The sequence below is a fragment of the Rattus rattus genome, chromosome 6 (genome assembly GCF_011064425.1).
Source record: "Rattus rattus isolate New Zealand chromosome 6, Rrattus_CSIRO_v1, whole genome shotgun sequence".
Lineage (NCBI taxonomy): Eukaryota > Metazoa > Chordata > Mammalia > Rodentia > Muridae > Rattus > Rattus rattus.
Window position 1 is genome coordinate 85,957,104 of NC_046159.1, and position 27,676 is coordinate 85,984,779.

The following is a 27,676-nucleotide window of genomic DNA, read 5'->3' on the forward strand; positions in this document are numbered from 1 at the left end:
GCTCCGGAGCGCAATGGACGCGGCGCTGCTCCTCAGCCTGCTGGAGGCCAACTGCAGCCTGGCACTGGCCGAAGAGCTGCTTTTGGACGGCTGGGGAGAGCCCCCGGACCCCGAAGGTAGGCAGGAGGCGAGAGAAGTAGCCGCACGTGGGCATGCTCCATGGCTTTCTTCTAGCGTTGGTCTGAGTGGGGGCCCCCGTGCTCGGGCCACCCCTTTGAGCCTCTCTGCGCTCCCTCCTGTCTCCAGGTCCCTACTCCTACTGCAACACGACCTTGGACCAGATCGGAACCTGCTGGCCCCAGAGCGCGCCTGGAGCCCTAGTGGAGAGACCATGCCCCGAATACTTCAACGGCATCAAGTACAACACGACCCGTGAGTGCCCCTTGCTTGTCTCGTGCTGGCCTCCCAGAAAGGCGGTTCAGGAAGAGGGGAGGCCTCTGAACCCTGAATTGGACACCTACCGAGGGTCTCTGTACCCTCGCTTATTTCGGGAACTCTGTAAATGTGGGGGCACACCTTCTGTTCCTAACTCTACGACCGTTTCTAACCCAGGCTAAGTGGTGGTTTGCCCAGAGTTCTCATGCTACGTTTGGAAAGAACTGAGCAAGAGAATAGGAAATACTTCCTCCCCTTAGAGGCAAGCTCCCACCCTGTTTAGGTGCCTGATGTGCGTCCCTTCGGGTCTCTGTTCATACAATCCTTTCCCATCCCTAAGGCAACACAGCAGACCGATGTTAAGGCCCGAGTCCAGTACCCACAGTGTGACTAAGGGGATCAGACCCAACTACTGGAGAGGAGAGATCGGGAGGGGAGAGGGACACGAGATGAGCTCCTATATCGGGGAACATGCCAATCCTAGAGTCCGGGAAGCCAGAGGAGATAGGGGATCATCATTTTCCCTAAACCCTGGCACGCACTGGGCTTGTGAGTCTGGAGCCCTGGGCTGCATTACCTCTGTTCAACCTCAGGTAACTTGTGGGTTTGGATGAGGTCCATACCTCCACCTCCCAGTTAAAACAGCCTCCAGTTTCCTTCCTCCTGGAGAGCCCCCTGAGAGGTACACTACAGGAAAAAGAAGAGGGAAGCGGGGGTTGGGGTGGAGGGGCGTTCAATCTGGGGTTTGTGTCAATACAAATGGAAGCCAGGGCATGGGAGTCAGGACTGAGCTCTGTGAGATTGTGGGTAGCAATAGCTCGCCCACTGGACATCCTCACCTGTCCAGCCCTACATGCTAATATGGCACTGATGAGACTCTGTGGCAAGCTGTTTGTCTATAGCCCTTACATCCTAGCAGTAGTGTCTGAATTGTGATCTACCTCCTTCACCAACACATGCGTGTCCCAGATCGCTGAAGGCAAGGAGACCTTCACCTTATAGGTACTTAAAGCAAGGCCACAGTGCCTGCACTAGAGCCAGGCTCTACTCCCCGGGCTCACGGAGCAGCCTGCTCTGACGAAGCTAAGACTGGATGCTCCTAATAAAAAGGAAAAATCTGTGGAGGTAGAGGTGCCACTGACGAAGGTTTCCCCATCATCCAATCAACGCCTGCTAAGCACGATTAAAACAGATCTCACTGAGAGGTAGTGAGGATCCTAACCCAGGAGGTAGGCGAGAAATGCCTTCAAGTTCCCTCTCAGGAATAACTAATGGCATTGTATTTCGAGGAAGTGACCTCTGTAACACTGGGCAATGGAGATCAGGTACCTAATTCAGAAGCACTGAGGCTAAGGGCCATGCAGGGCAAAGGGGGAATGATGGAGTCTGAGGAAGCTCATAGTGAGCTCTTACCCTGTTCCCTCCAAGCAGCCTGGAACCCCACCTGAGCTCAGCACAGCATCATATAACCAATCGCTGAACCCCTATTATGTGCCAGCCACAGCAACTATACTTATGGTATTGAGACTGCCCTTGCATTTGCACTAGACAGAAGAGTACTGAGTGTTAACTGCCCTGCTTCAGGAAAATCAGGGAGCTTATGGGAAGAAGGAGAGGCAGGGACATCGCATATCAGACCCCTCCCATCAAGTCCAATGAGAAACTGAAAAAAGGGTCAGGACGCCACTGAGGTCGGTAAATGTGGTAGCAATTAGCCCTTGGTATCTAATGAACAATTTTCTTCATTTGGACCAAAGTGCTGCCTGTACCTTAGGAACAGGGAGCTGGGGGTAGGGTGCTGGCTCAGAGAGATACCTGGAGCTGGGAGGGTGCAGTTGGTCAGCCCTGGCTCCTGGCAGCAGTGGAAATACCGGATAGATGCTCTTCCTACCTCGGGCCAGCCCAGCACCTCTGTCTGCTGCCTTCAGCTGGCCTTCTCAGTGGGCTCCTTCTTTAAAAAGAGAAAACCACTCAGTGAGGAACCTGAGGGAAGAGTTCCCTAATCTCATCATGTCACGGGCACGCTTTCCCTCCCCAGTTCCCGGCCTCTCAGAAGGCAGATAGTGCTTGAGAATAGGAAACGCTCTGTGGAGATGGAGAGATGGCAGTGTCTGCAGAGGGGCTTGTGGTCTTTTAATTCACCTGAGCATAGGGCCTGTATGTGCTAATCGCTGCCAGGTACCAGAGTCACCAGAAGAGCCTACTACCCACAGTTCCACTCCTGCGGCCCCCTAAAGACCCACGCTGTTTTCAGACCCTAGCTGCGGAGCTCGGGCGTGGATATGTACCACAGAGCTCTTATGCACCAGGCCAGGCAGTAAGCCATGACCCTCATGCAACTACGTCGGGGCAACACCATATCCAGGAGAGATGACAGTTGAGTTCGCAAGGAGGACCTGAGAAGACTCAAACCTCCAAGTCTAGAGGGTTAGTGAGGACTCAGCCCTCTGAGCTGCACTTTTGAGGCAGGTTTGGTTGAGCAGGTGGATATAAGATGGGCAAATGAAGGTGTTCCAGGCCAGAAAGAGCCATAGGAGGCCTGTGGATGAGGTGTGCTTAGTGCCTGGGAACTAAGGAGTTTGTAGAATATAATAGGACAAAAGTTAATGAGACCAGAGAGAGGCATGGAGGACCGAAGATTCACAGCCCTGCAAAGGGCTTTATTGTAGCAATAAGAGAGAGCTTGAGCAAGATTGTGAGAAAGAAGAGCTAGGTTGAGGTACTCTTAGTCTCGGGGTGCAGGGGGAGAGGGTCAGGAACACTGACAGCCCTTTGGTGGAGAAGATACTTTGGGAGCAGAGGAGGTTTTCCACATGACTTGTTGGAAAGGGCCCCATTGGAGCCATTTGCTTATGACACCCAGGGCCTTGGATGCTGGAATTGACAAAGGGAGAGGAAACGGCAAGGAATCAGAAATTGTAGAAAATGAGGGGGGATATGCTTGCTTTGAGGCATTAAGGGGACCTCTGAGCAGAGGCATCCAAGAAGCAGCTATCTGGGTAGCAACAGCCCAGGAGAGCATCAGGGTAGGGATGAGTTATGGGGCAGCTGTGGAGCCATGTGGGAGCAGGTGCCAGAGAGCACATCAGAGCTGTCATTGGTCTCGTGCAGAGAGTATCACCAGATGCCACGGCCAACAATGGCCAAAGGGAAGGGACTCAGGCAGAGTCATGCACCCGAGTCCATGGCAGAACCACCTTAGGGCCTGTGTCCCCTCTACCACACTGAGCCCTGGTACACCTGTCTTCCCAATTTACTTACCATGCCTAGAGATGGGGACTCGGGGTTATCCTCATGCTACACATGGGGAAACAGAGGCTTGAAGATCTAAAGTAACTTCTCTCCTAAAGGACGAAGGATCCTCAACCATAGCTCTGTCAGGCTAATCAGAGAAGGGCTTTGTAAAGAGGGCTGGGTGTGGTGATGCATGTTACTAATCCCAGCCCTTGGGAGAGATAGGCAGACATATCATGTGAATTAGAGGCCAGTGTGGACTACACAGCATGTTCCAGATCTGTCTCCCTAAACCAGGATATTGGGAAGAGGCTGGTGTGATGGTCTAGTGACTAGAGGTCAGCTTACAAACCTAGGGACTGGAGTTTGATCCCTCGAACCCATGTAAAGGTGAAAGAAGAGAGCAGACTCCAGACTTGTCCTCTGACTTACACATGTGTGCCGTGGCATGCACCCTCCTCGTCATGCATGAGCATGCATGTAACACATACACCACAATAAACATAAAATTAGGAAAAGGACATTGGACACAATGAAGTCTATTATTTCATACCATTAATATACACCAATTAAAAACAGGAACAAAGGGTACTGGCAAGCTTCTGGAGTCACTGAATGAAGGAGCTAGATTTGAGGTCCAGCCAGGAGCATAGTAGGATGATGCTCCCTGACCACCACTGGACGATGCCACTGATGCTTAGTCTGGAGCTCGTTGTAGTGGTCTCTGGAGGGAGGGACTTTCTTGTACTTTGTAGGTAGGCAGTCTGATGAGTAGGGAGCATGGTAGCTCCTGCTCATTTGCTCAAGCTCTGACTGCCAAGAATCCTAAGACTCCAATGAGAGGTGGACGGGTCTCCCCTAGACTTCCCAAGCCTAGGTTCAAATCCCAAGAGCTAAAACCAATCCTAGTACATCGGTTCCTGGTATAGTCCAGGGTGAGCCCCCATCCTTCCTGGATCTCAGGTTCCCACCTCTAGAGGGAGAAGAAGTGGGGTTCCAGTAACAGCTTACTGGGGAGACAGCACTTAAATTCACATTACTTCACCTCCCCATCACAGACCTCTCTGAGCCTGTGAATCTTGACCCATATCTTCAAGTATTCTCCCCCACGCCTCTCTCTTCCCCTTCCCCTCTCTCCCTTCCTCCTGTTCCCCTCCTCTTTCCTTTCTTCTCCTTCAATCTCTTTGTCTTCTCTTTCCAACTCTCTCCTTTCCCCATTTCTTATTATTCCTTCTCTACCTCTACAGATCATCTGTGTTTTCCTGCTCTCCCTGTCCTGGCCCCGCCTTCCTTCTCTGCCATGGCCCTGTGGTTTCCTATGAGGTCTCTCTGCTTCCCCAGAATGTAGTTCATCTTTTGGGAGCACTGGTCTCCACCTTGTCCTCCTTGTCCCTGTCAAGAGGGAACAATGGGGCCAGTATGTATCGAGTTGTCTGTGAGGCAAGGAGAGAAGGGATATCTGTTCTAACTAACCTAGGGAGAAGACTGAAGCCCCACTTCCCATTTCCGTTTAGAACCCCATTCTAAAACGGAAATAGAACCTAAACAGTCTCTAGACAGAGAAACCTCCCACCAGGCTGTGTCCTTGGACAGGAATCCCCTCTTCAGCATTATAGGACAGAGGTGCCAAGAAAAGTAGCAAAGCCCTTGGCTTCAGGAGCCCTAGACTGCTTATAAACCAGACTTATCCAAACAGTCAGAGATTGGGATAAGGGACATAGCACGCTCTGGGCCACGCCTAGAAGACTTCCTGGAGGGCCCCGACAGCAAGCATGTGGCATTTGCATGGGGCTGCCTCTGTCTTTGGGGACACCCTCAGACTTTTTCATTTTCCACAAGCAGGAAGTTCTCTATGTGTGAGGACTGTTTTCCTGAGGAGGGAGAGGGAAGGCAGGATAGGTGCCCCCATCGTGTGAGGTGTGGAGACATAGTAGGGGAGAGAGAGCACCAGTACCTACAACTGTCCACGTACCTCCAGACACCTTGCCCTGTCACTTCAGGTAGGAAAAGGCCAACCATGCTCAGAAGGAGCCCAGAAGACAGGGAAGTCTGTCCTGAGGTGATGGCTGCCGTGATGGCTGCCAGAGCCAATGGGAGGATCGAGAGCAAGTTGGGAGGGCTTCCTGAAGGAAGCATTTCACTGGAGCTGGAAGAACTGAGGCAGAGATGTGTCATGTAGAGGGTATGTGAGCAGGGAAGAGGAGGACCATGGAGGTACTGATGGCCTTCATTCTTGTAAGACCCAAAGATGCTGACAGACTGTCCATAGTCCTTTGGTGCAGGACCAGGAATTCTGGAAGGATGCTGCTTGATTTTGAAGATGTGCCATCTGAATCTTTGTCTGAGGTTACTGGGAACCTTGGCCTGTCCTGCTCGTCCCTTCAGCACCATTCCTTGCCTTCCCTCCGACTGCCACCAGTAACCGCAGTAGTCTGGAGTCCTCCCTAAGGAGTACCCCCAAAGGGCCTGTTCCTAGCTGTGCTCAAGTTCAGTCACTTGGGCCCTGCTGACCACCTCCAGCCATGCCCCACAGACAGAAAGGTGGTACCTGCTGAGGCAGGGGGATGCAAGGACCCAGTTGAGATGTAGGAGACAACCTCAGTGCAGGGCTAGGGTTCCCTAATGACTGGCTACCTCCTGTTTTTTGCCTTAGTTCTCTTTCCTTTCTTCATTATATTGACTTTTATGATTTCATTACTGTGTGTGCGTAGTGTGGGAGGTACGGAACACACCATAGTGTACATGTGGAGATCAGGGGACAATTTGATGGAATCAGTTCTTTACGTGGATTCCAGAGATCAAATCAGGTTGCCTGGCTGCCTGGGCGAGTGTCTTTATGCTTCAAGCTCTCTTCCTGCCCCAGTATGTTTTTGTTAGCATATGCTATTCATATATTAGTAAGCTTTTGTTGTTGTTGTTCTTTTGAGGATATAAATAATTAGGTTCTGTTGTTTCTGCTCCTCCTTCTCCCAGTCCACTCTCCTGCCCCAGCAACTTCTTCCCAATTCCATGTCATATCTATCCTTCTTTGGCCACCCCAGCTCACACACCTTCCTCGACAGCTCTTCCTGATCTCCTCTGTCACTTTATAGTCTGTGCCTACTCTCATATTCTCTTATTTGCATTCACACAAACAATAAAAGGGACCAAGTGTGACATTTTTGTCTTTCTGAGGCTGGGTCACCTTATTTAATAAAATACTTTCCAGATCTATCCATCTGGTTTCATTTCCTTGCTATTGTTGATACTGCATTCTTAGTTATCTGTGTGAAGAGAAGACACTGACCTCATGAAGCCATGTCAACGTGGAGAAGGAACAGAGCTCACATCTCCCTGTGTTCTGCAGGGAACTGTCCTTGAGGGGCAGGAGGGGAGGGGAGCAGACAGTGATCAGGGGGCTGGAAGGAGGTATGTCCCTGTTTAAGGCATGAGGGGAACACCTTACACCACAGAGGTTGTCATTTTTGGGTGATATAGTTTCTCTACATGCTCTCTTGGAAGGAAGCAGACTGTGCATCCCACCTGAGACTGTCTGATGTCCAAAAGCTGCTGGGTGGAGGCCGGCCTTCAAAAGGCTGCTCTGTTGTTGGGGGCAGGACTGGGCCTTGCAGCCACAGGTCCACTTCAGACATTATTTTGCAAAAGCCTTGGGTTGAGAACCAGGCCTAAGTCCTCTCATAATGGCTACCTGTCTTTCCTCTGGCAAGTGTAGCCCCTACACTGGGCCTCCATTTCTGTGCTTTTGGAAGGTTCCTTTTCCCTTTCATTTCTTGGTTTCAGAATAGTCTGTGCTTCATGGTACCCAGCTCACCTCCTTTTTAGTCCCTTTTCAGGCTAGCATCATGGCAGACCAACATCATAGAACACAGGACCCTAAGCATGGCTAGGGATGGCAGAGGCTAGGGTACCATGTGGGGGCTCTCCCATAGGCTCCTCTCCTGAGGAAGCAGTGATGTCCTCAGTGAAGTGGATCTCACTCACCCCTCCCCTCCTTCATGGACCTAGTGTGACCACCAATACATTGCTCAGTGTGTCCGTAACTTAGTTTCTCCGTTGTCTCCTGTCAGTATAGGTGGTTGTCCCCACTTTGCTCAGTACGGGATGGTAGAACATAACAAGTAAAAGGCCCCGTAGAACCAAGAAGCGTTGGGTCCAGTGTAGACAGTTAAAATACAGAGAGTAATGTCCACACAGCCTAACAGCAATGGGGTGGACATTCTCTGGCCCTAGGTGTCATAGGCAGATGGCTCCAATGAGGCCCCTTGCAACCCAGTGTCTGAATTTGGCAATGGCAGATTCCCAGGCCTTCAGTCTAACAACCTTTCTGACCTAGAACAAGTGTGAACAAGTGTGAACACCCCCAGCTTCTCAGTCTCTGGTCACCTGCTTCTTAAGGGCTATGATAAGGTCAAACGAGATGTGTAAGGGGTCCAAGATCCATCCCATCCTGTGCTGTATCAGCATTGGGTTGTACAGACCACTCTCTCGGAGAGGCACACCTCATTTGGAAGGCTCAGGGAACTTCCTGTTGGTATCATGACTAAGTCCCAACCACCCAGCTCTGGCATTGCCTCCCCAGTGATCGCTAACAGTTAGTCACACCATATCTCACCATTACCCAGGTCAGACAGTGAAGGCTAGGCTGGGAGAAGTTGGATAGACTTTCTTCTCATCAGGCAAGGCCCAATATTTTAGTAAAGAAATGGTTTTACCTGGGAACAGCTGGACTTTAAGTGGCAGAGAGATAGGGGTGGGGTATGTGGTCCTTAAGGCATTTTCTTCTCAGAATGTGGTCACTAGGAGTCTCACACCCTGCAGAGATGGCCCAGTTGGTTGCAGGGAGCTTAGGTGCAGTGGGAAAGCCCCTTTCAGATAAACTGGCTCTACACCATCTCAGGAGGATGTGTTCCCCATGGGAGGCCCAGCCCTGGGGAACTTTCTTTCCCTCTTTGATTCCAAATAGATCAAAAGAGGGAGAAGTTTCTTTCCATTCTTAAATTCTCAAGGAGGTGCCCACTGACTCAATGTCTAATGGACTCCCCTCAGAGCAGCAAAGACTGTGTGGACTGTCTGGAAAGTAAGAGATGCTTCCACAGGGCTTGTCATTTGAGACCTGTGCTCCCCAGGACAGGGGCTTGGACTTTGGTAACTAATGTTCCAGCAGTGGGGTTGACCTGTCGTTGGGTGTGTGAGAGATTTAGTTGCTTCCTGCTGTATATTGCTACGCGGTGTGGTAGTAAGGTTCGGGTTTCCAAGGTTGCCAACTCTTCCTTCTGATTTGCACTGAGTCTAGCACGCTTCGAGTTCCCCAGTAACCTAGGCAACATCAGCAACCTTGGTCCATCCCTGTGTGTTCAGCTCTGTTCAGCACTTAAGGAGGGGCCAGATGAGAGGGAAATGCAGGCCTTGCTTTAGGAGATCTCTGTCTGGAGATAAACTGCAGGCGGTCTGTGGGCTGGGTGAGAGAGAAGGGCCTTTTAAAACCGGAATCAGCAAGAGAACAATTCTAGCCCAGCATGAACCAGGGAGAAGTGAACAGCTGGACCCTTGGGGTGACAGACAGCTACTGTGCAAACTGCTAGAGGAACTGGACTGACCGTAGACCTAAGCGGCCAGGAGCTCTCCAAGGTCTTCCCACCTACGAGATGGTGATGGGCTTTGGTTTTGCTGTCCGTGGTGCTGAATGGTCCAAGCCTACTCACTGGCTTCTGTAAATGTCACGTTTAGCCTCCATCTCCGTACCATCACCTGCCCTCCTTATAAATCTTTCCAAATAGCCAATGGCAACATCTCTCCTCCTCCCAAAACAGTCTTACTCTTTCTCTTATATTCAACCTGTCTCTTAAATTATTTCCCCAAATGACCAGTCTGCTTTACATGGTCCCTACCTTGTGAGTGAGGACACGAGAGGTAAAGGTGGTAATAGAGAAACAGTACTTAGAAGCAGGAATGCTTGGAGCCATCAGAATGGCTTCATGCTTATCATTCAGCAGAATGGAAAGGCCCACTTAGTAGGTGGAGAACCTACTGAAGATCAGAATGGCATCGTTGGGAAGCAATGGGGATGACTTTGTTTTGGTTTTTTTTGTTTTGGTTTGGTTTTTTTGTTTGTTTGTTTGTTTTGTTTTTTTTGTTTTTTTTTTCTGAGAGGGGAAACCAAAGCAAAGGAAAAAAGACTTGGCCATGGTCACCTAGACGCCCAGAGACAAAATTAGAATTAGATCATAGGCTCCCATCTCCCAGTCAGGCTTCTAAACCACCTCAGGTGAGCCTCTGAATGAGAAAATATTATCAGAGCTTTGGCACCTATCATGGGGAGCATCTGTTGCTCAAGAGTGCCACTCTGGGGATCCCCGCCTGTAGCATCCAGGTCCTAATGCCCCTGGAAGGACACACTGCACACCATCAACTTCGATTCTCAGCAGGTGCACCTGTGTTGCTGTGGTAACAGGTACCCACTGCACTATATCCAGTCACAGTCCCAGCCTGGACATCTGAACTCAGACTGCATGTGCCCATCCTCCTGTGGTTTAAGGGGAGGAGGGAGCAGGGCTCCTTCACTGTCCTGTCCAAGGCTGTGCCTGAGGGCTTGGTGCCCTCATTAGTTGCAGCAGACAGCTCCCTCAAAGAACAGGCACATCTGTCTTCCAGTCTTCTGGTACCCAGTGTTGATAGCCAGAAACTCATCCCAAGACAGCACTGAGGCCCAGAGGGAAGTCCTCTTCACTCCCACATCTCAGACAATGATTTTGGAGGTTTAGCAAATCTAAGTCAGTTCGATGCTGTCTGCATGTCCTCAAAGTCTTGCTCCTGGGGGAGGAAGGGGAAGGCACACAGTGGCCCTAATACAAACTCTGCCTACTTGTCTGTCACCAGGGAGTTCAAGTCCAGTAGCAAAGAAAAGGACTAGATTCAAAGTGACAGAGCCCACCCTGAATTGTTGCAAATGCTCTAAAATAGATTTTTGTTTTTCAAACCACAGATTGTGTAACAATAATGGACCATGAAATCGATTTTGTGGGTCATGACTAGCATTTATGTATGAAACAAATAGATACATTAGAACAAAGTAGAATGGAAAATATTATAGCTGCGGTCAAAGTAAATTTTGCTTTGTGAAACTGGATCCAAGTGCTCATGTGCACATAAGCACATGTGTGCGCACAATAATACAAAAATGTATGTGTTGATGGAGTCCAAGGGCAATAAAAGGTGAAGTGCTGTATTCCAAGAACTGAGACTCTCCAGAAGAGGACTTAGAGGGAGAAGAACGATGGCTTCAGGTCTGCAGTGTTGAGCAGGCCGTGTGGAGATGGCGTGGGGCTAGTTTGAGGATGAACAGGAGTTTGTTGGAGAGCAGAGAACATGCAGTGTCTTAGGGGCTGAAGGCATGTACTAGGCCCATTAACGTAAATGTCAGCTGTGATTGGAGTGCTAGGCAACATGGGGTCCAGGGGTGGAGAAATCTTAGTATCATGCCTAGGAGCATTGAACTTCATTCTCGAGAGCAATAAAGAGACACCTACTGTTGATGTTTTAAAGTATGCACAGCGTTTAATCATGGCCAGGACAACCTTCCTTATTAACAGTAAGGGGGATGTGCCCTCAACATGCCAAGTATGAATTGTCACTGGATAAAGGAATGGAAGGGTCTTAGGAGTCTGGCTTTTTCTACAGAGGACATCGTCTCTTTCCCTTTAAAAGATTTTATTTTATCTTATGAGTATTTTACCTGCATGTATGTCTGTACACCATGTGTGTTCTTGGTCCCCAAAGAGATCAGAACCAGGAATTGGATCCCCCTGGAACTGGACTTAGGGATGGTTGTGAGCCATCATATGGGTATTAAGCTTAGAGACTCAGGTCCTCTGCAAGAGTAGCCTGTGCTTATGGCCACTGAGCCACCTCTCATCTCTTTCTGATGGGGACTGAGCCCTGGAGGGGTGCTGGGGTCTCTCGTTTGAGGGTAACCATCATTGTGAGGCATCGCTGGCTGACTCAGGATCCTGACAAGAGTTGGACCTCATGCTGATGGCACTGGAGGCAAAGTTTTTCAAACCCCGAATTTGGGAACTCTATGCATTCAGAGTACTAGATTAAAGAATAATTGAGCTAATAGAATCTCCCCCATTGTTTTCTGCTCTTCGACAAGTGTTCCTTAATAATTTCTTCTCTTTGAGCTCACTGTCAGCTCAATGGAAGTGAGTTTCTAAGTAACTTAATTTTTTTTTCAGAACTCACTGCTTCCAAAAACAATCTAAAGTTTCCCCTCCAGCCCTCTGACTCTGTGCTCCGAGCTACTTATTTTAATTAGCTTTATATTGTATATCTAACATGAGCCAAAAAAAGAAAGCCCACGAACAGCTGCCCATTAGCCAGTAAGTAGAGCCCTGGTACAAATCACTCCTAAACAATGGATCATTCGGAATTGTAATCAAAGGGGAGGTGCACTGTCTGCTAACAGAAGTGTGAAGCAGAGACTGGTGGATGGCTTTGGGGATCTCAGGAGAAGGCACCCCTCCTGCCTGGAAGGTGTTGGGGCGAGTTATGGAGAGAGTGACTTTGAATCCAGATCTCCAGTGTCAGAGCTCAGGTTGAAAGCTGAGTCTGAATATTTTTTTGGCCTTCATGTTTTGCCCTTATGAAGCCCCAACTTCCATTCACTGGGTACGACTGCCCCAAAATGTCTTGTTGGACACATTCAGCTTTGGTGTGGATATTGGTTCTCCACACACATGTAATATGTAGTGGCGTGCCAGGCAGTCACGGCTCCCAGGTAGTAGCCCAACCCTGCATCCCCAGATTTCTGTGTTGCCACAGCCAGGTGGCCTAGAGGTCAAGAATACAAACCGTAGAGCCAGACCTTGCCGTCCTGGTAACCTCCATTCTCCCTGCCTCAGTCTCCTCCTCTGTAGAGAAAGGATCAGAACAAAGACTGAATGGCAAGTGTATCTTGTGCGTTAGACTCAGAACAAAGACTGAATGGCAAGTGTATCTTGTGTGTTAGACTCAGCTGGGAGAGCACCTGGGCGAGCAAGCACATGCCGTGAGAGTGGCAGCCATTGTGGAAATGCGAAGGCTGCTGTCGGAGAAGAGTAGGAATCGCACACGGAAAATGATCGAACAAGGAACAGAAACTGTTTGTTGTGCTAAAAGCAGCCAATCTTCAGCCGTAACCCAGGACTCACAATTGGGTCCAGCTCTGTAGCAAAGGAATAAAAGAAAGAAGCCGCACAAAGAGCTAGTCAAAGAGTGTGTCTGAAATGGGTTTCAGCGTGCCTTTCAGCCACCGTGTAAGATAAAGCCCTATGTGTAATTTTCATATAAATGACTCATATTAGCTTTCGGATCCGCATTGTGTTTTCAGGTCCAGGGGAACTAAGGAGTGTGGACCTTACCCTGCAGGTACCAGGAAGCCAGGGAGGGTTTTTTGAGGCAGGAGCATGACCTGACTCTCGCTGGTTGGCCCCTTCTCTAGGGAGTGCCTACAGAGAATGCCTGGAGAATGGGACCTGGGCCTCAAGGGTCAACTACTCACACTGTGAACCCATTTTGGATGATAAGGTGAGTGCCCTGCCTTCCCGTACTTAGGTCCTCACAGAGTGTTAGGACTCAGGCTGAGTGCCAAGGACCTCATTGGCCACAGAGCCAGCCTCAGTGACACCTAGAGCCCTTCTCTGCATCTCCCACCATCCACAGAGTCTCCCTCCAAGAGAGATTAGGTTGGTGGGGTGAAACACAGAAAGGGCACCATGTCGCCTGTGTGCCCTGCAGCTAACGGGCTCTGTGAGCACATTCTTTTCTCTTCTATGGAGCCTTGCTTTCCCTATCTGACAGTTTGCTTCTATCATTCCATGGAGAAACAAGTACACCTCACCAAGACCATCCCAACAGGAAGCTGTCCCTGCCTGGTCCTTGCCACTCTGCACTGGCTCTTGCTCTAGAAATAGATTCGGTACTGCCAAAGGTCAAGCCTCCCTTCGTCATTGTGTTTAGTACCGTGATCCAACCCAGGACCCTCACATACACGCTAGGCAAACATTGTCCCTTGAGCTCCACCTCCAACAAGCTGGGCTGCATTTCTGACCCAAAATGATATGACCCAACTCCATACCTCCACTTATTCACCAAGGAAGCTCTCAGGTGATGGTCTGGAGCCCTTCCTCAAATGAAGTCCAAGTGTAGAGGACAGAATATTGGCCTCCTCCGAGAAGTGGAGCTACAGAATGAGAGCCCAGGTGTCCCAGACAGGCCCCAGGGGAGCATGAGGAGAGCTGTACAGCCTGGCTAGAAGGGATCTCACTCCCAAGAACCCTCTGGCCTTCCTCTATGTTCCCATGGCCCTTCTTGCAGTGAGACAAGGTGGACCGACTTGTACTCCACTTGTATCATCCTAAGTGTTCTGCACTGCACATCCTCACCGCTATGCTCAGGGACCAGCCCTCACCTCCCCTTCTGGGCCTCCCTTAGGTCAGTGCTTCTAAGGCAGGAAGGTTGGTCCCATAGTACACATGTTATAGCCAAGGGCCATCTCACCCACAATTACTCTGCCAGCAGAGGCCGGAGCATAGGCTAAACCCAGACGTGACACTGTGGAGGATCAAGTTTTTAATCTGCATCTACAGCCCTAGGGTATCTCAGAATAGCTCATGTTCAAATACACCCCTAAAATGCATGTTGGGAGGCCTGGCTACAGTTTCTGTGAATGTGTGAATGTGTGCTGTTGAGGATTCAACCCAGGAGCACACATGCTAAACAAACTATCTATCATGGATGCTCAGCTCCAGCCCTATTTATTTGTGTGTGTGTGTGTGTGTGTGTGTGTGTGTGTGTGTATGCATGTATGTACATATGTATGTATGCATGTATGCACGCATGCATGCATAGGCATTAAGTTGTCCAGGTAGGTCCTCCTAAGTAGCTGGATTATAGTCTGTGCCTCTAAGCATTAGCCCTTTATAGTGTTAGAGCCACCAGAGGGAACATCTAGAAGCCTGAGTCGTAGAGTACCAGCCCTACTCCTACATAGCCATGCCTCTGTCTTCCCATGCCTGTCTGTCTGTCTGTCCAGCAGAGGAAGTATGACCTGCATTACCGATTCGCCCTCATCGTCAACTACCTGGGCCACTGTGTTTCCGTGGTGGCCCTGGTGGCCGCTTTCCTGCTTTTCCTAGTGCTGCGGTGAGTCCACACCCCCTGCTTTCTCCTTGTCTTCGTCTCTCCCAGTCATTGTCTCTTCCATTCTGGGACCCAGGAACAATAGCCAGAAGTGGGTTTAATGCAGGCCCCAGGGCCATGACCACCGGCCTTTCTGAAGGGTGGAGAGCCAGCCCAGCTGGGACCACCAGGGGCACCTCGGGCTCTGGTGCAGCCCCACCCTCATCCCAGGCAGGGTCATTCCCAGCCAGTCCTTATCCTGCTGACACCCAGCCCCAACCCCAGATGAGCCTGACTGACCCTGACCTGGGCCTCCACAGGAGTATCCGCTGCCTGCGGAATGTGATCCACTGGAACCTCATCACCACCTTCATCCTGAGAAACATCACATGGTTCCTGCTGCAACTCATCGACCACGAAGTGCACGAGGGCAATGAGGTAGGTCACTTCCAGGAGCCTCCGGCTTGGGGGTGCCTGTCTTGCTGCCTGTAGGTTCCTAGTCTATCCTGTGTAGTAGCTCACCCTGGGGCAGGTCTTGGGGGTGCTCCCAGCTAGCACCGCATTCCCTGCCCCTTCCCCCGGCCATCTTACAAATCTAGGTGCCTTAGAGGACAGGATCTGGCACTAACCTCTATCAAGGGTTTCCTTGCTTAATCTTCAATGGAGGACTAAAGAGATTGATTTCCCTCCCACAGACATAGAAAGTGAAGCTCAGAGAGGTAAAGGTTTCATTGTTGGTGTGGTGTGTCTACTCCATGGCCCCAGATAGTAGGTGTACACCCTGGATTTGTGTCAACTGTTACTGCAGAGTGCTAAGTCACTTAAAACTGAACCTGGAAGAGGGCCAGCTCCATTCTCTGGCCTACCTAATAGAGGTCTCAGTACATGTATTTGGTTGGCCTGGCCCTCAAAACACACACACATACACACACACACACACACACACACGGTCTAGTTTGATCCTTAACTCAGTCTGGCCTGAAGTCTGCCTCAGGGCCCTGTCTCCAGGCCAAGCCAGTGTAATGAGGTGTCAGGTAAGTGCCAGCCTCAATCTTGGCTGGCACTAATGAGACTGCACTTCACCTGGAAAAGGGGCAGCGTTAGTATTTGTAGTTCATAGCCTCCCACCCACCAAGTCTCTAGAACAAAAGAGAAAACAAGCAAATGGACCCAGGTCCAGGGCTGAAGCTGTAAGACAGAGCTATGGGGCAGTGAGTAGCTCAGCCTAGGAGCCGTACCCAGGGGCCAGATAGCTAAGCCACACAGGGAGGAAGTAGGCTGCCCAGGGCTCCCCTCACCCAGCTGACTGCTGTCTCCACATTCTCCATATGCTAATGTTGGCTGTAAGATAACCCTGGGAGAAAGCCTCAGATGTGGAAGCCCATGGCTTAGACCCTGGCTCAGAGGGGTCACATGTGACTCTGGACCAGTGCCTGTCATCCATCCAGTATGCTTGGGAGCCTCTCCTCACTCAGAGAAACAGGGCAGGTCCAGCTGATAGGTCACACAATAGCCAATAGCAGTCCTGAGCACAGCCCCCATTCCTGTCTCCTTTCCTCTCACCACTGGGCAAGGTGGCTACCTTGGAACTTAGAAAAGTGCCTGGATTTGTAGAGGCCTCAAAATTAGCAAGAGCCTCCTACCCTAAGCCAGCAGGAGGCCCCACGCACAAGTCAGCGGCCCCACCCTACTCTCTGGCTTGTTTCTCTCACATCAGTTTTTCGTTTTTGTTTTTCCTTTGGTTTGGTTTGGTTTTTGCTTTTTTGAGACACAGTAACCCTCTGTGTAGCCCTCGTTGCCCTGAAACTCACTCTGTAGACCAGGCTGGCCTCAAAACTCAGAGATCTGCCTGCCTCTGCCTCCAGAGTCCCAGGATTGAAGGCATGAGCTACCATGCCTGGCTTGTTTTCTTTCTTTTTAGTGAAAGTTCAAAGTCTATCCCTACATGAAGCCCAGTCTGACTAGCTGTGCAGCCAAACGGACATTGAAAACGGTGTTCAGCCCCAGTCAGCTGGCAGAAAGCCAACCATTGTCTCCTTCTAGACTGAAAAGAGATATCAGACAAGGTGATGCAGGCCTTTATTCCCAGCTACTTAGGAAACCCAGAAAGATTTTTATAAGTCCTGAGCAAACCTGGGCTACATAGTGAGTTCATAGCCAGCCTGGGCAATTCAGTGAGACTCTATTACAAAATAAAAATATTGCCAAATGTCTTAAGAGGCTAGGACTGTAGGCTCAGTGACAGGGTGCTTGCCTAGCAGGTGGGAGACTCTGGGTTCCATCCCCTATGCCACAATAAGCAAAGGGAGACTGGAGAGGTTGGAGAGGAGAGGAGGTGAGAGGCACACGTAAGAGGAGCTGCCCAGAAGTGAGGGCGGGAGGCTGAGCTACCCCACCGGGAGTTGGCATTTGGAACCCTGTCCACGAGTCCCACAGTTCCAGGTCCTGTGGCTCCTCTGGGACCTGCTCTGCTGTCCCAGCAGCCTCTCACCACCCCACCCCACCCCACCCCACCCCACATGCAGGTCTGGTGCCGCTGCGTCACCACCATATTCAACTACTTTGTGGTCACCAACTTCTTCTGGATGTTTGTGGAAGGCTGCTACCTGCACACTGCCATCGTCATGACATACTCCACGGAGCATCTGCGCAAGTGGCTCTTCCTCTTCATTGGATGGTGTGAGGGTCCCTGGGCAGGAGGACCTCCTGGGAAGGGGGCACTGTTGATAAAACCCACTCCCCACCCTTCATCTTGAGGCCAAGGACTAAAGCCCAGCCTGCCTTGCTACTTCCAGGCAAACCCCAGCCACTGCCCCCATGCAGTCTTGACCAATGCTTGAGTCACCTCTGCCCATCACCCCTGTACTCTCAGGGTGTGTCTGCTTCCACCATTCTGTCCCCCAAAAACCTCCAGAAGTCATTCCAGAAAGCCTTCCTCCTACCCAAGGTGACCGCCCCAAAGACACTTGTTCACTGTGCCATACTCTGCTTGGAGAGATGGCTGAGAGTTGGGGCAGGAGCTGGGACAAGCACCATAGGGTCACGGGTGGCCTGGAGTTGGAAGATATCAAACAATCCCAGGCCCCTGTGATGTCCCTCCTTGACACTCCAGGAGGGTGTCTGTGCATGTGGCCATCCCCTGCAGCCCATGTCTCTCCTTTCAGGCATACCCTGCCCTATCATTGTCGCCTGGGCAGTTGGCAAACTCTACTATGAGAATGAGCAGTAAGTGGGAGAGGCTGGCCTGGGGGTTTTGAGAGCCCAGATGACAGCAATTCCCCATGGGGTCACAGGGGCTAGAGGTGGTAATTGGCACTTGAGTGGGGTCACATTTAAGGACCTTAGCGCGAGGAAAGTCTCGTAAAGGCAAAAGGTGCTCAGGAAATAGAGGGCTGTCTCTGCAGGAATAAGCTTTCTCTCAAGGGTGCTCAAACAGAGACCAGAAATTTTGGGTGCTCTGAGGTGACTCTCTGAGTCTGACCTGCACTGGGTGAACCTTTGTTGGAAGAACCAGAAACTTAGCTCAGGGTCCCAAAGCATCTCTAGCTGTCAGTGACCTGGCGCCTTCCCTGGTTTGCAGCTCAGCTCAAAGGGCTGGGCCCTGAAGAAGGTCCCATATCCACACCTGCAGCGTTGTGCCCTGAGTGTCTGGCACATAGCACAGCTTCTACAAACAGCAAGTGGCACGGGACAGCCAGCCCATAGGCCAGTAAAGAAGAACCCAGCTCCCCCTTGGTTCCTATACCTGCTGCATGCCAGTCCTGGATGCCCCACCCCAACCCCTGCTCCAGGCAAGCCCCGAGACTGGCTGTAAGAAGTCGACCCCACCAGACACAACAAAAGACAGGGCAGGGCCTTGCTAGGGTAGCTAATGCATGTGGCCATCCACCAAGAACTGCCCTGAGACTGGGGCTCAGGAGGGGTCACACAACACAGGAGAGACCTCATGAATTGAGAATCTGTGTCCACCTCAGCTGTCCTATCTTTTGCAGGTGCTGGTTTGGCAAGGAACCTGGTGACTTAGTGGACTACATCTACCAGGGCCCCATCATCCTCGTGCTCCTCGTACGTCCTCTGGATTAATGGGCTGGGGCATTAGGAGCTTAGCAAGAGGTCCACGCAGACAGAGGCACCATCCTGTGCTCTGCCCACTCCTGTGGCAGCCTGCACAAGGCTCCAGACTTTCTTTGTTATTGTCTTGAGGTGGAGAGATGGTCTGTCTGGTTGGTTCTAGCGCCTTCCCGGGTCATATGCTCCTTACCAGGTCCAATGCTGAGGCAGGAAGGTAGGCAAGTCGGTACAAGTGACAGGTGAGCCAGCTTCTGTTCAACACAGAGCTCAGTTCCTCTGCCCCCAGGAGCAGCCTCTAGGGCCCCGCCCACCGCCCCCAAGCTGGCAGTAGATTCCAGAATGCGGTGTAATGAGCAATTGTTCCTAGGCCAGCTCCCCGCCCTTTGCCAAGTGTATTCACATCTAAGATATAATTGCCATCACATCTTTAATGCACAACAAGCTTTAATTAAGATGGAGTTTAAGTAGTGGCTGCATTCTAGGGGAAAAAAGGAGCCCATTATATATCATACATTTAAAAACATACAAAAAGCCCCATAAGAAATTGGCATTTATATAAGCTTTATTTTAGGCTTCCATGAGTGCCAGCTCTCTTAAAGGGCCATGGAGCCCTCCTCTTGCACATAGCAGGTGCCTATCCGGCCTTCCTTTGTCTATCATGGCGACAAGTGCCGTCTAGCTCTTCCGTTCTCTGACTCTTGCTCTCCTGTGACTGTTGGAGTCACTGGATCCCATCTTTGGAGTGTCCTTGATGGACATCGGCTGAAGATGACTAGGAAGGTTTCCACCCACCTTCGGGCAGGGCTCCACTCACTTAGGCAGAGGCTGGTCTTTGTCAGCAGTGAGGGAAGAACTGTCCTTGGACGAGCAGCTGTGGTGACTCACTCACCCCTCAATGAGAATGAAAACCTCCCAGCCAGCTGCCAGGAGCTTGTGTAAAGGACCGGGGTTTTTGATAAACCTGGGACCCAGCCAAGGAAGGCTGGCCTGGATGGGAACCAAAGGCTTGGGAATGAGCTCCAGCCTAACACTGTTGTCCAGGTAGTGAGCAAATCATAAAGAAGGGAGGAAGCGTTTGGGAGCCCAGTTCCCAACTGCCCAAATATACCTCCCTCTCTGCCTGCACACCCCTTCCTTTGGAGGCAGCTGCTTATCCTAGCAGAAGTTTCCAGGATCCGAGCTGAGCCCTCCTACAGGTTCTGTTCCCAGCACTTCTAATGCTCACACATTTGCTACATAGGAGAAATGCTACTGCCCATTGCAGCGATAAACCCAAGGTTACAGGCAGTTAGTGGAGCTGAGGCCCAGGGGCTAGCCTCCTGCTCACCTCTCTGCCTGCATGGCTTGCCCGCCTCTCCTGTTCTCTAGAGGGTTGTTGTCATTTATTTCTGGATTCTGTGAGAAACCTGACCACTGCCTAGAAGGTTATTGTGAAGAAAGGCTCTTCGTTCATTACAACTGACACATGGCTTTATAACCAGGGTTGTCTCTCTGCACCAATCTTCAAGGCAATCTGTGGTTTGTGACTTGCCTAAGGCCACAAAAATTCAGGTGAATCCATGGGGATTTGAACCTGGAGAGCCACACTTAAAGCCAGGAATTCTGTAGAGGTGGTCTCAGGATCCACAGCAGGGGGTTACAGAGGGGCTAGGCAAAAGAGCAAGCTCAGTCAGGGTTACTACCTTGGTCTCAACCTGGCACCTTGGAAGAGCTGTGTACGAAGGTCTTAGACATGTCCCTTTGAAGGGGTGGTAGCCTGTCCTATTTAATCTTTCCTGGATGTTGCCTCAAGACTACTAACTCTGCACATCTTCAGTCTACCCTGAGACTAGAGAAAGCCTCAGGCTGAGCACTGTTCCCTGCAAGTGCTCTCGGGCCCAAAGGGCACAGGCCAGACATCTACATCATGTGACACTAGGTCTGACTAACTGATTCTGGGCTCTGTGTGACTCCTGAATGGTGAGTGCTTACTCCACATGCCTTCCCAAAGTACCCACAGCTTTTGGCCATAGCTGTTACTAATGTAGATGCTTGAGGCCTCAGCCTGCTCCAGCAACATACACGGGTAACAACATCCAGGGGTCTTAGCTATGCACATCTGGGGTCCTGAATATAACATCAGGTGTGCACAGCTGCTGGGAGCGGAAGTGTGCTATCTGAGCTCTTCGCCTGTCCTAGCCAGCGCCCTGTATGTAGTGATGGACTATTGAGGACTAGTCTCCCAGGGGTGTCCATCATGAAGGGCCCCAGGCTTGACAGATCCATGGAGAGCAGGCAGGTGTGGCCCTGAAGTAGGTGTGGTGCAGAGAGCAGCAAGATGAGTGAGAAACCAAAGGAAGAGACAAGCTCAACGCTTGGAATGGCCTGCTCAGAACCAGGAGAGGGAAGGCTAGCGATGTCTCTGAGGCCAGGGGTGACCAGCTTAAAGATGGCAGGAGCCAAATCTGAAGCCCACGGAGGGATGAACCAAAGTCACCTATCCTGTTATCTGGCCTTCTTCCCTGCCTCCCGCTTTGTCCCCTGCCTCTCTCTCAGCCTGTGCTTGCAGTGAGAATCTGGTAACAAAGAGGCTCTTGTGAACCAGCAGTAGGACTTACTACGTACTTTCCCCTCCATCGGGCTTAGGAGCCTTACTTACTGAGGGTGCAGAAGCAGAAGGCTGGCTTTGTACTTTCTCTGCCTTGGATTATGGTGGCTGGCAGGGCTGTTCCCTGTGCCATATGGGACAAGTGGCTGTAGTCTCTTGAGTGCATGGTGTGAACCCGAGGGAACTCTGGCTGGTACCAGCTATAATGCATGGTTGCTTCATGGGGTCAGTGTGAGGACTGGGGTGAGGTGGGGTCTCAGACATATGCTAGTGCCCTGGACTCTTCCTCAGCAGGTCATGGAGCACACAAAGCCTCCTGGGGACAGACCACTGATGGGGGGAAGGGAGTCAGCTGAATGTAAAAGCATAGCCAGTTCCTGTCTGCCCACATTTCCGTAACTCCTGCAAGAGCAACGTGTAAGGGCTGAGAAGAGGCTGTTGAGGCCAACCCTGCTGCCTCTGGCTTGGTGGGTCAGTCAGTCTGTTGCACCCGTGCGTCTGTAAAGCATGGCTTGTGGTGGTGCCTGCTAGTGAAAGAGGATGTGGCTTGCAGAAGAGCTGTGTAGTGCTTGGGACTGCACTTGGAGTGATGTGAGCCCTAGCTCTTTGTGGTCGAGCTCTGGGCAGGGATAGGTTTCCCAGGCCTGTCCTGTCACAAGACAATATGGACTAACATACTCGCACTGTGGGAGTCAAGACAAGATCTCCTCCATGGTAGAAAAGTTCTTCTCACATGGTGGCTGCCTTGATCCCTACCACCACCTTCCAGACACAGGCCCTCTCTAGGCCTGGTACCCACTTCACTGAGCTCCTGAGAAGAAGCAGATGGAGTGACTGCTTCCAAATTTCTGTGGTACTGAGCCACCAATGTTGGGGGTGTGGAAAGATGAGACTTTTCCATGAGAGCTTCTTAGGGGAGCTAGCCTCACTTGTGCACCCCAGCTGTCTCAAAATCCAGCCATGAGGGCTACCGTAAGAGCATTCCACGATGGATGGGGGTGTCCTGCAAGAGACTTGTTGAGGGCTTGGATTTTCCTATGTGGGCTTCCACCTCATGGAACTGGTCTTGACTCCCACAAGCAGCATTACTCTGGCCCCAACAGGGGCTGGCTCCTTCACCCCAATCCTATCCTAGTCTCTCCTGGTCTGGCCTCTGACTGGAAGCTCTCCGCTTTCACAGCTAACGCTGTCACCGATGCTCAGCTTGCTTATTTTAGTGTCGTGTCTCCAGCCTTTTCTGAGTGAGTCCCTACAAAAAACGCAGTCCCTTCCCATCAGAAACTAGGCCATAGTTCTCTGTGAGCAGACAGTGTCTGCCTGTCCATATGCCTTTCAGTGACGCCCCAGTGCAGAGGCTGTCGTGGAAAGGTAATTGGCTGAGCCAGTTGGACAAGGTATGGGTAGAATGGTCCATTGAAGGCTGGCGTGTTTTGCTTTGGGGTGTAGGGGGTGCTAGGATGGATTACTGAAGAGTTTCGTGTGGTCTGGAGTGCTCAGAGTGCTCTCTGGAGAGAGAGGAAGTTATCTGAGATGTAGACCCTATAAAGATCCAGGGGGCACAAAATCAGGTGGGGGGAGCCTGTTAGTGAAAGGGGAGGGCAGGGTCTCCTAGACACTCCATATCAGCCACCTTTCCTGCCTCCTTCATGACAGAGAACAGGGCCCTGTGGCCAAGAAGTGCTCAGTGACTACTGGGTACATGGTGGGTGGGTGGGTGGATGGATGGATGGATGGACGGATGGATTGACAAAAACAAGTTGGGTGGATGGGTGGAAAACTGAAGTGTTTGGTGGGAGGGTGGTTGGATAGGTGGATGGCTGTTTGGCAGGTTAATGGAGAGAGGAAATATTTGGGTAGACAATTGAATGAACCAATTAGTGAACTGAATGATATTCAATGCAAGAAATATTTGTAGAAACTTGAATACCTTTTTATTTCAACAGTCTCTACTCTCAGAGACATCCAAAAGACCTGGAAAAAGAACGAGAACTTTTTGTTACCTTAGGCTAGGTGAGCCTTGAGAGAAAGCAGGCAGCAGGCCATGAATAACCTCTTTCTTCCTCCCAGCCATCTGTGGGCTCCCTAGGCCATATTCTAGACATGAATGTGAGAGAGCAGTGAGGCTGTAGAGAGGTGGGAGTCTGAGTTCTCCAGTCGCTCTATTGTCCAGCTTGGGGACAGTTGACTCCAAGGCCGATACATACTGATGTCCCTTACTCCTTGCCACAAATCTATATATAGTGTGGGAGAATTCGAAGGGCTGGATCAATCTGTAGAAGCAATGGATTTTTCTCGACAGAGACTGGGGGGCATGTATCTCCACACAGACAGGCCAGCAGACATTTCTAGGCTAATTATGTGTCTACTCGCTTATGAACACTTTCTGGGGAAAGAGTCCCAACAGGCATGCACACATCTCATTCCCATTTACCCGCACCTAGCAGTACATAAAGAGAAATGCAGGTACACAGTGTTCCCTGAAAGACACATATGCATGGTCGCACAAGACCCACTCTGAGACAAGCACATATGAACACCCACACAGAGCAATAGCACAGCCATGGGGACCAGCTGATCAATTTACTGACCCTTGAGATCCCCCTCAGAGAGCAAGAGACGCCAGAGAGCCACAGAGACCCATGCAGCAGGAAGCTGACTCAGGAGCCAGGAGACCCATGGCAGTCAGAGGTGGGAGTGTCTTTGGTGTTAAGGGAAAACACCAAATGAAGATTAATTAGTCCTTTCCCAGCACTGCTGAGCAGCCCATTTATCTTCCTCGCCCGTGGGTGTCTGAAGGCTTAGGAACACCTAGGAGGAGGAGTAGTAGAGACTAATAACCCATCTGGCCTGTGTCCCTTCCCCTGGGGCAGAGCTGAAAGGACCTTTGACCAACCTAGAGCTGGTGACAGTTTGAGGGCCCCTGAGATCCTCCACCAATAAGTAAGGACCCTGTGACCAAGAGAGGTAGGTCAGAGATCTAGGGTGTGGTTCTGTATAGCCTTGGAGCAAGGCAGGGGTTGAAGTTCTCAGTAGTGACTCCAGAGGAGTGGTCAAGTCTCCCACTGACCTGGCTGCCTGGGCCGTGAGTGGAGGGCAGACCCTGGAGTCAATGGGTGCCTTCCTGCCCTGCTAGGAAGGAGCAGAAGATGGGCGACCAAAGAAGGTGCCTGGTGCTGGAGCTTGTGTCTAGGAGGCAGGTGTCAGGGATTCTGTTTCTCAGCCCACCCCCACTACATACCTTCCCTTCTCTCTGCTTTCTTCCAGATCAATTTTGTGTTTCTGTTCAACATCGTCAGGATCCTGATGACAAAACTGCGAGCCTCCACCACATCCGAGACCATCCAGTACAGGTATGGAAACGCCGGACACCTTGGCCTGACAGGCATAGAAGAAGCAAGAGGGTCCTCTCACCAGAGCCCTTGGGGTTCTCACCCCTGCTGTTGCTAGTTCAAAGCAGGGTACCTCATCTTCCCCGCTGAGTGAGTCCTGCCTATAGGTGAGCTCAGGTTTGCCCTCACTTTTTTACTTCCCCATCCAGGAAGGCAGTGAAGGCCACCCTGGTCCTCCTCCCCCTGTTGGGCATCACCTACATGCTCTTCTTTGTCAATCCTGGAGAGGACGACCTGTCACAGATTGTGTTCATCTACTTCAACTCTTTCCTGCAGTCCTTTCAGGTAGGCACCCCCAGCAGCAGCGGGGCACCTCCCAGGCCAGGATACTAACACTGAGGCCGACATACTAGGATCAGTTATATGAGCACTGAGACACAAGCGCTTGCACATCCAGAACCCGACTTGGCCCCAGATGCTAACTAGGCTGCTCTGGTTGTGTCACCCCCATGCTGGGGTTTAACTGTCTTAGCGTTTCTGACAATACCTAGGGCAAGCTCAGGATGTCGAGGCAAGAGATTGCACCAGCTTAGAGCAGCCCCCGGTGTAACTGCATCCCTTGTCTGAACCCAGGACTTCTGAGCCCTGGATTCTAGGAAGTGTGCCCCAGCCGTCCTGTGTCCTCCCACACCTGCAGCTGGACTGACCCCTCAGCAGATGCCTGATGTCTCTTCTCTTCCTTTCTAGGGTTTCTTTGTGTCCGTTTTCTACTGCTTCTTCAATGGAGAGGTAGGAGACACAGCCTTTGGGGTGGTCTAGGGGCTCAGGTCTCTTAGGTGCACTCCCAGGAGGTCCAGTCAAGCTGCCGAGCCTTTCTGAAGGGCTTCATCGCTGGCTCTTCTCGACTCCATCTGATAGGAGATGGGGTTTAGGGAAGCAGACCCAGTTTAGGTCAAATACACAAGCCAGAAATAACGTGTCTGTGCTCAGTGTATGCCCTCAGATCCAGGGAGCGAGGTCCCAGACAGCAGGGCCTGTAGAAGCCAGACAGAGGGGATGACAAAGGGGAGGAAGCTTTCAGAAAAACATGCGGTGGCATATGTCATCCAAGCAGCAGAGAAGACACCGGCAGGGGCTGGTGAATGACTGCCAAAGCTTAAGACCAGAGTTCAACACCTCAAACTGACATTGTGGAAGAAGAGAATCTACTCCTGAATGAAAGCTGACCTCCACATACATGCCTTGGTGCTCATTGGAAACATACATGCATGTGTGTATACGCACGCACGTACGCATGCACGCACACACAAACACTCAGGAAGAAGCTGTTGTCTTCCATTTTAATACAAACAGAAGAGACTCGGGTGTAGAAATGACGGAGCCAGGAGCTGTCCATTAGACAATGAAGAGAAGGCAGGGCTGCAGAGGGGGCGGGGAGAGGCTTTTCCTGGTGGACAGAGAGCTGGGCCTGATGCCTGCTGAGCTGAGGGGCCTGCCACCATAGGTGCCTAGTTCATGGTGACAGGGCAACTGGAGCCTTAAGCAGGCATTGGCCTCTCCAGGAGAGGGCACAGCCTTCAGGGGAGGACCTTAGCTTGGGGCTTCATCAGCCCCTTGGAGTGAGGGTGGCAGGCCCAGGGCCATCCCAGGCAACTTTAATAGTTCTTGGGATGGGGATAGAGGATGGCAGAGGTGGACGACTCTCCTCCCCTGCAGGTGCGCTCCGCCCTGAGAAAGCGGTGGCACCGCTGGCAGGACCACCACGCCCTCCGAGTGCCTGTGGCCCGGGCCATGTCCATTCCCACGTCGCCCACCAGGATCAGCTTCCACAGCATCAAGCAGACAGCTGCCGTGTGATCCCCTGTCACCCATCTGCCCAGCACTCCACCACCGAGGCGGCTTCCTCATTCTTCACAGCCTTCCCTGGGTCCTCCTTGCTACACTGACCCTTAGGGTGCAGGAGAAGGGGGGCGAATGAACTCTCCTGCCGGAAGGAAAGGAAAACTATGAAATGGGGGCTCTGAAAGACCAGGGCCCAGTGCAGCCACACATCTCCAAGCAAAAGGGAGCAGAGGGACACCATGGGACCCTCAGAAGGGGTAGATCTCACACCATCAAGCCTCTGTGCACCCAGCCTCTTTCATGGGGATCCTCACTGCAGCACCATTTACATCTGAAGAAACTGAGGACTGGAGCAGGCAGGGGCCTGGCCAAGTCACACAGCGATTGCCCCACTCACAGCACCCACAGCTGGCTCTGCTCCTTGTTTCCCATCTCCTCACGTGCCGGCGCCCTCTAAAGGTGAGGGAGACAAGCATGGACTCATCTGAACTTCATCATCCCCCCCCACACACACACACACACCCGACCGGACCATCTAGCAGAGAAGTGTCCCTCTTCAGTACCAGTCCTTCACCAAGCTACCCCTCTTCTTCTTCCCCGGTCCTCTTCCCCATGTGTCTCCAGGAGAATGCTGGCTTCCAGTCAGTCTGCCATCCCTCCTGAGAGACCCCCCATTCGGTCTGGGCTCAGTCTGGGGACCTAGACTGTGGGAAGTGAGATAGAGGGATAGCTACACTCTCATGCCCATCATATACACAGTGCCAGGCAGAAGGAGAACGGAATTCCCAGAGGGTGACAGAGGGTGAGGATCCCCCAAATTAGAGTATGTCTGGGAGTGACTGAAACAAGGACCCCAGGCTCTCGGAGACATCAGCCAGGCATCTGTGGAGCTGACTGCCTTCAATTCAAGCAACTAGACATTGGAGAGATAATGTGAGTCAGTGAGAAAGGTAGAATGTCTACAGGACAGAGCTATGTCCCTCTTCTTAGGACCAGGCCGAAGCAGGCCTTCCTGTGGCCTGTGGTAGGCTTGGAGACTGGAGTCTTCAGATTCAAAGGGCCCGAATCACCCTGGTCACCT

General features: G+C 51.4%; 1 protein-coding gene across 2 annotated transcripts; it reads left to right on the forward strand.

Annotated features, from left to right (window-relative positions):
- On the forward strand, window positions 1–27,085 carry Crhr2 (corticotropin releasing hormone receptor 2). 2 transcript variants are annotated; one of them, XM_032905154.1, is made up of 12 exons: window positions 1–116; window positions 247–372; window positions 13,088–13,173; window positions 14,681–14,790; window positions 15,087–15,204; window positions 17,292–17,445; window positions 17,931–17,991; window positions 18,759–18,831; window positions 24,689–24,774; window positions 24,963–25,098; window positions 25,501–25,542; window positions 26,470–27,085. In XM_032905154.1, exons 1-12 carry the CDS (start codon window positions 14–16, stop codon window positions 26,608–26,610), a joined length of 1,236 nt encoding a protein of 411 aa, XP_032761045.1. In that variant the 5' UTR covers window positions 1–13; the 3' UTR covers window positions 26,611–27,085. The 2 variants fall into 2 exon arrangements, with proteins under 2 accessions (XP_032761045.1, XP_032761046.1); XM_032905155.1 differs by having other exon boundaries at window positions 14,684–14,790.
- Window positions 27,086–27,676: the final 591 nt, after the last annotated feature.